This window comes from Ammospiza caudacuta, chromosome 7 (genome assembly GCF_027887145.1).
Source record: "Ammospiza caudacuta isolate bAmmCau1 chromosome 7, bAmmCau1.pri, whole genome shotgun sequence".
Classification (NCBI taxonomy): domain Eukaryota; kingdom Metazoa; phylum Chordata; class Aves; order Passeriformes; family Passerellidae; genus Ammospiza; species Ammospiza caudacuta.
This window is the reverse complement of record NC_080599.1, coordinates 18,072,335-18,084,789: the sequence shown is the minus strand read 5'-3', so window position 1 is coordinate 18,084,789 and position 12,455 is coordinate 18,072,335. Positions and strand designations below refer to the sequence as shown.

Below are 12,455 nucleotides of genomic sequence, written 5' to 3'. Positions count from 1 at the left end.
GGTTCTCAATGCCTTTGATGAGTGTGGCAGTGACCCTGTGTCCCAAGCATGTCCCACTCTGGCAATTCCTCACCATCTGAATTCATGATATATTCGTGCAGGTCATGTCCTGTCTCTCGTGTGGGACTGAAATGCTGACCCAGAACATTTCTGTGCACTAATAAGCCCGTGCCCCAGTGCAAAGCTGTTTTCTCTGCTGTCCTGCAGCACCGTAACATGATGATTATTAATCCTGACCAGGCAGTGCTGAGAGGTCCCACTCACACTGAGTGTTGTATAACAGCGTGGTAAACAGCTGAGGAGGGCCAGGGAAGGCAGTCAGCATCCTAATAAACCAGCAAGGCCAAGGAATTTGCCCTGCTAGGCAAGCGTAGGAGGAACCCAAACGAGGAGATGAGGACAGTCTCCATGGGCTCTGTGAGCCATCGAGTTAAATCCCATTCATGTAACCCTTCATCAGCTGGGTACAAATCACCAGGACTGGATGGCACCCTCCCCGTCCTGGAAGGAGCCACAATGCACAACTGCTGGCCAAGTCCCCAGCTCTCCTCAAAGTCTGGGTGACCAAGCATGGGAGATCTGCCAGTACTCAGCTCCAGCGGGGACCCTGGCAGCTAAACCCCAGCAATGATCAGTTTGACTTCTTTTGCAAAGCTGTAATGACAGACATTTGGCCTAAGTTTGCTTTTCATGTATGAGTCAGTCACATCTCTTTGAAACTGTTCTCTTATCGTTCCCTTACTTCTTTTGCACTTACCATTGATGTTTACAGCTGGCAGCACTATAGACATCTTTGGTCTCCTGGTCTTGTTATGTGTGGTGGCTGGCAGTAGCAGGTGGTCCTGGAAAACAGCAGAAAAGATGTGTTAAATCTACTCTCAAAGCAGAGAGCTGGGAAAATGACTTTCCTTTCTCTCTTATTGGCATTCCACACTGTACTGTTTACAACAGCTCAGAAAATTCATATTGTTGAGGGAGTCTTCCAAAAGTCACAGCAATTGCTCATGCTGTGTAACCAAGAAGAAATCCCTATTGCATGCAGCAAATATGAAAAAGCCTTGATCATGTGGAAAGAGATGCAAACTACTATTAAGCCCTCATTCAACAGAGTGCTTATGTATATGATTAAAGCAATTTAACTTGATTTCAATGATATTTAAACATATGTTTAAGGACCTTGCTGAATTGAAGCTTTTACTTGCACAGCTGTTTACTTTCTATGTAAGTCATCTTGCTCTGTGAAGCTCTACACCACATGCCTTGTGCAGCAGGCCTGCACTGCTCAGAGCTGGACTGGGGTGTGAAACACAAGCTCTGCTGACAACACCTCCTAGGGAAGCTGGATGGTGAAGCTGTGCTTTAGTATCTGATCTCTCCTGGGCGCTGCTGCCTGGCTCTGACAGTGGGAGCTGCCTCTGCAGGACACAGACCTGCCCTGGATACAGACCTGGCCTGCAGGCAGAAGCACAGCCTCTGTCCAGGGCTCTTGTGCTGCTGCTGAACTCAAGCTGCTCAACTTGCAGCCTGGAAAAATATGCTTCTTCCCTTATCAATGGAACTTAAAAACTGTGGTCCAGGCATTTCTCATATTATTAAGCCAGTTTGATGGTCTCCTTTCATGCTTTCCCATGCTTTTCCCATACAAACATCTCATACTTTTGGGCAAGGTTATCTTTTTGGCAAACTGAATTCGACTTCCTTCAGGATACATTAATTTATTAATGTCAGGGTAACTGTAATTTTGCCATTGAAAAATATAAACATTACAGTGTTATATGTAAGATTTGGGGAACTGAGTTACACACAAAGTTAAGTGTCAAATATGTCAAGATATTCTGTAGATACACTGCAGAAATATCACTTTCTTTCTCTTTTTTTCCCATCAAAAATTTCCCTCCCCCAAAACACTAAATGACTGACCATGAGAAGAAAACATTACTTAAATAAATGTCTGCAAAAAACATCTTGGTAACCAAAATTATAAAACCACTCTGGTATAATTCTCAGATCACGTATGTAATTCCCATTTCACTTTTGAACCGCTTAAGATTAAGAAAACATTCACTAAGACAATGAACCTTACATAAAAACTCTTCTTGAAATCCAATGTTCCCAAAGGAACAGGCCTAAGATAAGATGTCCATTAAATTACATTTTGTAGCAATGCCCTTGCCACAATTTGGTGACTATTTTTAGCAGACCTTAAAAAATGCTTATACTGTTTGGTTTTTTCCTTTTTCAATGCTTCTGAGAGTCCATCACTACCTACCAAACCACAAGTACTGCACTGATGATCACCTGAGAGTCATAACAAGTAGCAGCTGCTTTTTGCTAACCTATCTGAAGAGTGGTGCATTAATCTATGCTGCCTTATAATGGCACCTTTATTTACTGTATGTCTAAATTGTATTAAGAGCTACCACAAGGATTTTACAGTGTTTTGGACTTGCTGCACAACCTCGCAGTGATTCAACAGCAACTCTGGAGAAAACAGGCAAACAGAAAGCTCTAAACCCAGACTGCCACCAGGAGCTAATGTGCAAGATGCACCCATTGTCTGGAAGCTGCCCATCTACAAAGAGACATTTTATAAATCTGGAATTGGTGAAATGTATCCATCTCTTGAATCATCTTTATCTTTCATATGCATTTTGCATCAGTGCAAACTTGCAAAGTTACCTAACTACCCTCATTCTGTCATGAAGTCAAAGGGTATACTGTAGAATATCAGATATTCTGACCACAGTTAGCCACCCACAGCATTCTCAAGCCCAGAAGTCTTCAAGCAGTCCAAACCTTTTATTTGAAAGCAAAACAAAATTAATTCTATGCCACAGAAATGAGTGTACAGATTAGTGATTTGGAAGATATCAGACATTTGGAAGCACTGTTTGAATGCATTTATAAAATGTCATGTGCCATTCTGAAGGATGCTGAATTGCATCCCAGAAGGGGTTGTCACACTCATCCCTAATTTTAAACAGTAGACAAAAAAACCCCAAAACAAACCTAAATTCAAATATTGTTTGTGATATTAACACATGGTATAAAACTGAAAATGAATAAAAACAAAATTTGCAAGTCAGCATCTGGCTCAGGAGCATGAGTGTCAACCAGAGGCAGAACAAATCAGAACTATTACCCAAGAACAGATGGCTTTGGCTTGGAGCTGGAGCTGCACTCAGACGACAGTTTAAACAGACTAAGCAGACCTGAGACTGCTGGCAGAATGACTGGAAAAATATCAGCCTGGAAAGAATATTTCAAATGAGATCCTTGCTTCAGCATTCTCATTTTTCTTTTGATCCTCTCTGCAGTTCTGTGATACTGAAGCCAGATGAGATGGACAGATAGACACAGATACTAAAAACCCAGCCACGAACACATTACCTTAATTCAGTTAAGTCTCAACAACACATGGGCCTGCAATAAGGATTCTGAGGTTTCTTGTGTATCAGATCAGTGTTATCAGGGCTCCAGCAGGGATAAGGCATTAGAGCCTCATGTATCTCTAACCCTACAGCCAAATGGCAATGGAAATCCTGTCCCACTGTGCTAGAATATTCCAAAAATACCGGTGCTCCTGCAGCTTCAGCCTCAGTCTATGATATGTGGTTTGGAACCCAAAGTCTCTCCTACCTAGATGCATGAAAATATGGAGACGTTTTAGCTTTCATTTTCTTTTGTTAAAAAATTGGTTTTAACTCTCATAGTTTTAAGGATGTAAACAAAACATCATCACTGCATACCATGAAGCTTCATTAAACAGAGGAAAAAATGCTAGGCATGGGTTTTTTTGATCTAATTTTGTTTCTTAAATTACCATCACCTCCAATCTGGACTCTTGGCATTTAAATTAACAGAACTGGCAATAGTGCTTGTTTTGGCTTTTGCAATGCATATCCCATCAGCCACAGCACCTCCCAGGGAGCAGTCCTGCACCTCCTCCATTCCTGCCTCATTGTGAGACACAAACACACAGGAATGAACCCTCGCAGTATGCCCACGGCAGAGGAAAATGCTCCAGGGACCGTCTGGAGGAGTGGGGCAGGCATTTCAGGGAAGCTCACGTGACACGGGACACAAAGGAGAGGATTTCCAGCCCCGCAAGGCGCTGCACTCTCAGCATGAGCTGTCCTTCCTCCTGTCCCAGGGGTTTCTCACTGTCAAATCAATCCCCCTGGATTTTTCTTACCTTCTTAGCTGTTGTGCTTAGGTATGGATAAGTATTTTTCAAAAGGCTTTTCTGAGGCCTTAATTAAGGACTCCTGATTGAGATGTGCTTTGTTAGAGCATATTCAGCACACCTGCCTGTGTGAACACTGCTGGCCATGCTGCTGCTGAGGCTCGGGCCCCTCCGGGGGGCTTGGAGCACGTACCCTGCAAAGTACAGATGTGATCCATGTGGGAGTCAAGGCTCCAGCAACACCGCCCCCGCCCCACTTCCCACAAAGACTTGGTCAACATGTCCCAGTGAGCCCTGCTCTTCATTAAGAACTTCATCTCTGACAAACCTTTTGCAAAAACAAGTGACATTTGTTGCTTGACAGCAATAAAAGCTCAGAGGAGACTGGATTAAAATACCAAAGGAGAACTTTAATGTGCTATTCTGGTAATTTGCCTTGATGAGGAGATTTGATCTTTACCATGGCCTTGGAGACCTGCTCTGTGCTAGAATGTTGCAACAAAGGCAGTTGCCAGAGCAGAGGGGGCAGCAGGAGCCAGGCGTGCCAAAGGGCACCCTGTCACTCTGTCCAGCAGCTTCCCAAGGCTTCTTACAGCAAACAAACACTGGAGCTGGACATTTTTTCATTTCCATTTATGACTAAGAAGTCTCCCAGGGAATTGTGTGCCTCGACCTCTTCCAGCCTGAATCTTCCTGCTGTGGTTCCACATTACAGCTGCTGCCGACCCAGGCTGAGCTGATGCCTCAGGTTTGAGCTTTTATATTTTTCATATTCTGTGCTGCTTTAGTGTGTAGTTCTGAGCTTCCTCTCTTCACAGAGTAGCTAGACAAAACAATTCCTTCCCTAGCTTGGGACCAAGGAGAGCCACCCAAATCTCAGGCCCAAGAGCACAAACAACATGGACTGAAGAGAGAAGAACAAGAAGGAGGGGACTGCTAACCCTAAAGCTGGAATTGGACAGTGAACTGCAAGATGCAAATGGAGCAGAACTGATCAAAATGAGAGACCTCATGACTGTTTGTGCATTTTGTGACCATTTTGGTTCATCTTGGGTGCAGCCCTGGCGGGGCTCTTGTACTGCCCAAGGTGGATCCATTGAGGCCTAATAAATCCCTGCTTTATTCTTTAACTCTGTCCAGCCTCTGTTCTAGCTCAGCCTTCACAAGGCATCAGAGGAGCTCTCCACATCCCACGGAGGGGCTGTTTTTCTTTAATGGCACAACTTTTGGCAGTTTTCAACACCTCCTGACTGCTTAAAACCTTATCTGTTCACTACCTGACCACACATAATGAGTGACAGAAAACAAGTGCTTTTTTGATACCAAAATTGTGTATCAAATCCATGCACTGTCTTTTGACCCTATTTTTTCTGAACATCTTCAGAGATTTTGAGTCTGACATGACACTGGAACCTCTTTACAGGTATGCTTTTGACAGTACAAAGAATGTGCAACAAAAATATGCTCTCCCAGGCCCAATACTGCATGCCACTTCAGAGACTGATTCATAGTACCAATACTCCAAGGAGCTAGACTTCTTAAACCCCTGGGTTGGCAGAGCCCCTGAGCCAGCTTTTTTTCCCACAAACTACAGATTTGACACTTCTTTAAAATTTCAGGATCATTGTTTCCAGCTTTTTGCTGTTACCAGAGATGTGATGTGTCTGTCCTGTTCTCCCACACAGTCACTGACCATGCCCTGAGCAGCATTCCAGCCCTTGGGACACAACTCCTGGGCAAGAAACGGTACCTGAGAGCTTCATTCTCAGGAATGCAGGATGTCAGCAGCTCTCTGAACACGAAAGGAGGCTTCCCCAGGGAACAGAATTCACCAATGTGCACTCAGAGCCAAGAGGCTCATCCTCATCTACCCCAGCAGCTCCCAACAGTGCAAAGGCACAGAGCAGGATGTAAATGGGAGTCAGGCCTTGGCATTTCTGGTTTCCTCCCGCATTTCAAAAAGGACATGTATGAAAGTTTACAAATTTGTAGAGGAAATGGCTGTATATTTTCATTATAGATTCATTTGGGAGACGGCAACCATCCAGTGCCCTGAGGTTACACCAGGCTGGATGCAGCACTGGTCCATCTGAAAATGCCAGAAGTTCTTGAAACACTGTCTGTTTGGCTGGTTTCTGAGGCTTTTTTTAAAGGTAGACCTTAGAAATCCAAGGAGATTTACTTACCTCATCATGGATCCTTACAGGGAATCCATGACATGAAGAGTATGGGAGCAGGTGAAAAATGGGATAATGACTGCAAGGAACCCACAGAAACTCCACAATAAAATTTCACAAGGTATCAGCCTCTCTGCAGCAGCTCTTGGCAGCACATCCCGAGAGCAGCTTTACCATTTTGAGTTTAACAATGCCATTTAATTTAATTTGAAGTTGTACCAGTTCTACCTATGCTAACCTTGATGTTAGCCAGCGCACTAACACTGTTTGAGTTTGCAGCACATTTAAAGAAGAGAGTTTGTAATTGAGAATTCAACCCCTAATCATAGCATCTAACTACTTTTCTAGGTTTTAAGGGATGAGGAGAAGATTGTCCCAGAACAAGAAAGCTCCAAAAAGTAGTGGGAATAGAGATTGTTTTTCTGCTTTCATTTTTGCCAGAATTGTTCCTTTTCACCCCAATGCTGTTTCAATCCCTGTATTTCTGTGCACAGGTGGTTTTTACAGCCTATTCTTTGCACACAGTGATGGAATGAAGTGATGAGATATGATTTTTAATTTAAGTGTTTTACCAGAAATAGCTCAATCCCACAGTCAATAAAATGTCCTCTAGTGTAAGATTACACCTTTCTGCCATTCCCAGACAAATTTTCATAAATAAAACCTAACTGCACTTTGGAACAACTTCTAGTCACTGTCCTGGCAGAAGAAGGAGTTGCTACCCAGTTTAGCTCCCACATGAGAGACCTTTTAATGAAGAAGTCTTTAGTGCCTTTTATTGTAAATTGTGCTACTGCCAGATGTGATAATATGGGCTGGACTCCAAAAGCAAACTACCTGGAAAGCACCTCACTGTGAGTCAGAGGGCCTTGTGAAAATCCCAGAGACCTCAGAGGAATGGAAAATTCACTCTGTCACAGCTTCCTTCGGAGGAGTTTCCCCCTCCATCCAAAGGCAGCACTGCTGCTTGCCCACGAGTGGGGCTCAGCTTTGGAGAGTCTTCTCTGTGTAAAGGAGAACCAGTAGCAAAGGATCTCTCCTGGACTGAGAACCTGAAAGGTTATGGAGACTACTAAGGACAGCCGAGACCTGCTGGGTTCACAAACATGCAAAGCACTGTGGAGGTACACAAAGGCAGCTGTAAAGCAGGTGTATAGAGGTGAAAAATACTGACATACTGCTCAGTTTTTCTGTTTTCATGATTTATAATCCCTTTGTTCAACATACAAGGCCAAAGAGGAGGAATTATGTCTTTAGATACCACTAAATTATGCTGGTAATCAGGTATCTATAGACTCTACCCCGTGGGGCTCTGGGAAGGCAGCGTGTCTCCCTCCCCCAGCAACAGGAACACGAGCGTGCTTCCAAAGAAAAGCTCATCCACCTGTCCTACTGAAACACCCATCTTCACCCTCCTAAAGTGACACCACAGCAGCAAAATTACCAGCTCTCTCAAGCTTCCTGCTCCTCTGCAAATCCCTCGTTCTGGAATTACCCGAGATGAACCTGCCTCATTTCTATCCAAGCTATTTCAGTATCATTTTTGACTTGCAAGACATCCAAAAAAGAAGCACAACATACCATCACCCTTGCCCTGTGAATAGGAAATGCCCCAGGAAACCATAGTTTGCAGAAGCTTGAATGGAGCACACGAGTGCCAGTCCAATTGCAAGGGAGAATGAGGTGAAGGAACATCATTTGGACTTTATTTCTCTGATAAATGTGTTTTTCCCTGTAGTTTTGTCCTTTTTGATTTGAATAAGAAGGAAAAAGGCCATGTTACCATGGAGGGCACAGGACAGAGACTGGACAGAAATCCTGCCAATTAAACTTGCCTGCAGAACTGCTCTGCGGGGCCAAAAGTAAAGAACAATGCATGCATTTGCTATGATGTAATTTTGGTTTGGCAGCAGATTAAAAAAAAATTCCTAAATGCAAAGTAAGAGGATGTGAGGGACAGAATTCTATGTCTAAGTGAACAGTTTTGGTTAAAATCATACAGGAAAGTTCTAAAGCATTCTTGAAAATACTTTGGTAATTTCTGTGTGTGTTATTTGTAGAAATTATCAGCATTTCAAAAGAAACTGGAAAAGGTATGACTTCTGTGCCTCAGAGAAGGAAAAAGAATCCCAGCTTGTACTGGTGGGAAAGTTTCTCCATTATGTTTGATAAGGATGAGGTTTTCTTCTAAAGGCTCTCTCAATCTAACCAGCATCATAAAATTACAAATGTTTGCTTCAAATTATCTGAAAATTGTTTCTCTGCCATTTTCTGTCTTTTCCAGAGGCTATAGAAGCACAGAAATGCAGTTCATCTGTAACTCCCAGATGAGTCTGTCAATTGTCTTTGCAGATTTTACAAACTTGTAAAACCCAAAAGGAATTGTTTTATTACTATTATCCATAAAAAGAAATACTCCTCCTTCTATAATTCACTGCAGCAGAGCTCTGCTTTTGCACAGCATCTGCAGGCTGTTAGTTTTGAAACTGCAATCTGTAATTGCAAAAACATGTAATTTAGATAGGGCATGTGAATCCAGCCCAGTAAAACCAAAAAGGATTTAGTCCAGATTCTCTGCTTCTCTCACAAAACACTAACTGAAACTTTCTATACTTGTCAGCATGACCTCAAGTCTTCTACAGAAGACAAATCCTGGATTGCCAGAGTTGCTGCTCTGCTGGAGACTGCCCCAAAAAGCACCCAGAACCCCACCTGCAGAGGAGAATGCTGCTATCAGCTAACACGGCTTTTCTGCGGTTCTGCCTTTTGCAGCCCAGCCACACAGCACAGAGGCAGCCAGGGCACAAAACCAGTGCAGTTCCATGGGCACACTCCTTAGAGGGGAGTGGGATCTCTCCAGATCCCATTCCCATGAAACAGAAGCTGCATGGCTAAAGAGAAATTGATGCCAGGCTTTCTCCAAATGCTGGCTCAATGTAACACTGCAGTTCCAAATCCATTTGCTAATACAGCTGTCCCCTGCTTTCTCTTCCAGCTGACTTCAAAGGACAGTGAAGTACTAGAACACTTTGATCTCACTTTGCGGTGAGATCATCCTGAGAGCTCTTCAGAGCCCACTTGACAATGCCACAGCCTACTCACTGTCAGCAACAGCCTTCTTCCACACAGGAGGCTGGACCAGAGCGCTCTTCTAAGCAGCATTTCCAGCATCCATAAGGACTTGGGCTCAAATTTTCAAGTCTGTCAAGACCATACTTCTACCTTGCCTTTTCCCTGACTTGCTCACCTCTCATGGAAAGACTGTGTGAGAAAGATGTTGATAGCAAGCAGGGTTACAAAGCTATCAAAGACAGCAATCAGGGTTAAATACACATGAGAAACATTCAGGAATAGCTACACAAGCTCAGGAAAGGTCACACAGCCTGTGACTGAACGCTCTTCTGGCAGAACAATTTCATTTCAAGGCAGGAGAAAGGATGCTTTCTTACAGTGCAAAAATGCCCACACATGCAGGCAGCTGGGGATTCAAAAGAACTTTAAAATCCTAATCAGAAACAACTGCTAAGTAGAGTCAAGACTTCAATTATTTTTAAAATCAAGGCAATTAATTTGATCACAGTGTGTTCAGTCCTACAACACATATGGCACAAGAGCCAGCCCTAATCTGAAATTACTGTCTTCTTGCCTTCTGCAGCACCAGAAAGAATTCAAACCTCCCATTCAAGCTCCACACTAATGCAAGACAGCTGCAAGCCAAGAAGTAGAGCACTTGCAGTTGTCAGTGCAGCAGACTGGCCATCTCAGACAGCTCAGCTAAGGGAGCTGAGACAGAATTTGGACACAAGATGCAGGATTCAATCTGAAGGGCAACTTTTATTAAGTGGATCCAAGCATGTTCCCATGCAAAGGAAAATGTTATATATATTACTGGTGTACAGGTGAATATACATTTAAAGCTTCAAGTAAAAATGCTACTAGACTGCAAAACTTCATTTTACAGAAGCTGTTAATTATTCTAAAAAGTGTGCACAATAGGCACATTTGGCACAACAGGACCCAACTGTTCATGAGCCCAAAATCTGAGCACACATAGACGCATTCTTGAGTTGAACACCTGGGATTCACCTTAAAATATGTTTTACTGCCTGCAGAGAGAACATCCATGTCCTTTGCAGTCAGGATATCAGGTACTGGATTCAGATCTGGTTTGAGGGAACAAAATGACAACTGCAGCTCACATCTCAGTCATTGTGACTTTCCCCCTTTCCTGATCCATCCACTGATCTGTGATTGTTGTCAACTTGCTGAAAATATGTTCACTGGGAGGGGTAAATAAACAAATTGAAAGCAAGGCTAATGACAAGAGTGAATAAATTAAGTCTAAATTAAACTCAGATCAAACCCACTGTGAGCCATACTCAGGGTGCTCCTCTCTCCTCTCCCTGCTGGGCCAGCCCCAGTTTGCTGCTGCTTGCCCTCGAGTGCCTGTCCTGGTTTCAACTAGGAGAGACTTATTTTCCTTCTTAGCAGCTGGCACAGTGGCTGTTTTGAATTCATGTTGATAACACACCTATTTTTTGGCTGTTGCTGAGAGTTTACCCCAAATCAATGACTTCTGGCTCTGGCATGATCTGCCAGTGAGCAGGTGCACTGCTGGGAGCCTGGACAGCTGACCCAAACTGGACAAAGGCATATCCCACACCACACAGTGCTGTGTGCAGTACACAAACTGGGGAGAACTGGCCAGGATTGCTTCTTGGGACAGGCTGGGCATCAAGCAGCAGGTGGTGAGCAACTATACTGTGCATAATTTGCTCCTCTCCTCTCCTCTCTCTCCTTTTCATTATAGTTGTTACCGCTTTTGTAATAATATTTATTTTATTTTCATTATTAAACTGGTTTTATTTTACAAGGTGTACATTTTTTTTCTCCAATTCTCCTCCCCACTGGTGGGGAGAGAGGGCATGAAAAAGTGGCTGCCTGGTTCTTATTTAATGGATGGGGTTAAGCCATGTTACTGCCCAAGAGCACACAGTGGCAGCTTGATTCACATCTGCAGCCAGAGAGATGCTGCTTCTGAGAGCACAGCAGATGTACAGGAAATTAGCAACAAATCTTTCCTAATTGTGGAAGTTGCATCAATTACACAGAAATACATCAGAGGACTGGAAAGTCTGGGTTAGAAGTGTTTGCTGTCCCTCAAATTCTTGGAAAAAGCAACTAACCATGAGCTAAGTTTCTGGGGATCTCCTCCTCCCCCCACCCTTTAGCCTCATATGCTCAGGGTACCTGAATCTCTCTCTAAACCTCTATGAACTTAACTCCAATGAGATGGAGCAAGCAAGAAATGATGTTTTAGGTCACCATGATGATGGCCACAGGCAGAAAGCTGTTTTATAAACAGAGACAGTACTTTTACTAAACTGCCTTTGACCTGGTTTAAGAATACAGATCTCATTTGCATTGCCAGTACCTGCTGGGTAAAGCAGCTTTGAAAGCACCTTTCTATGGAACCTGAAGAATTGGCTCCTCTGATTTCACTGCTGAAAGCAGTTTCTCCTTCCTTGCAAATCATGCCAAAGCTGACTAAGACAATACCTTTTAATAAATATAATCATCCATAATGCAAATGCCACTGCCAAGAACAGAGCAACATGGGACATAAGGAAAGAAACACAAAGAAAACATAGAAATAAACACTCCTCTCAGTCACCAGTCAGCTGCATTTTTGCCTGAACCCCCCAGCTTCACTCAGAGCTCTGCAATGACTCCAGCTCAGAGCTGGGTGGGTCTCTGCACACCCTGGCAGCAGGGACAGGCAGAGTCCTGGGCTGCCACGGCTGGACAGGGGGCTGGCACACTCAGGCCATGGCTGGGGCTCCAAAGCCAAGCTGCATTCTGTTTCCCTAAAACTGCTGGTGCACAGACAGCATGGTTTGAATATCAGGATGCAGTGGGCTGAATCCAAATGCAATGGCAGCATTTTGAGCTGTGCAATGTGTATTACATTACAGCTGCTTGTTGGAAAGATGTTTCTCATTCTGCAGATCCCAGGCAATCTGTATGGCTAAGGATTCATCAACTATTAATAGCTTCTTCTAATTAAAGAGGTATTCAATATAATAATGTTA

General features: G+C 43.5%; 1 protein-coding gene across 3 annotated transcripts in view; it reads right to left on the bottom strand.

Annotated features, from left to right (window-relative positions):
- The window catches only part of ATF6 (activating transcription factor 6), a 75,010-nt gene that overhangs the window by 18,267 nt on the left and 44,288 nt on the right, over nt 1–12,455 (bottom strand). For all 3 annotated transcript variants that reach the window (XM_058808411.1, XM_058808412.1, XM_058808413.1), the window contains one exon: nt 758–842. In XM_058808411.1, coding sequence (XP_058664394.1) covers nt 758–842 — 85 coding nt within the window. The remainder of the gene's footprint in view (nt 1–757; nt 843–12,455) is intronic.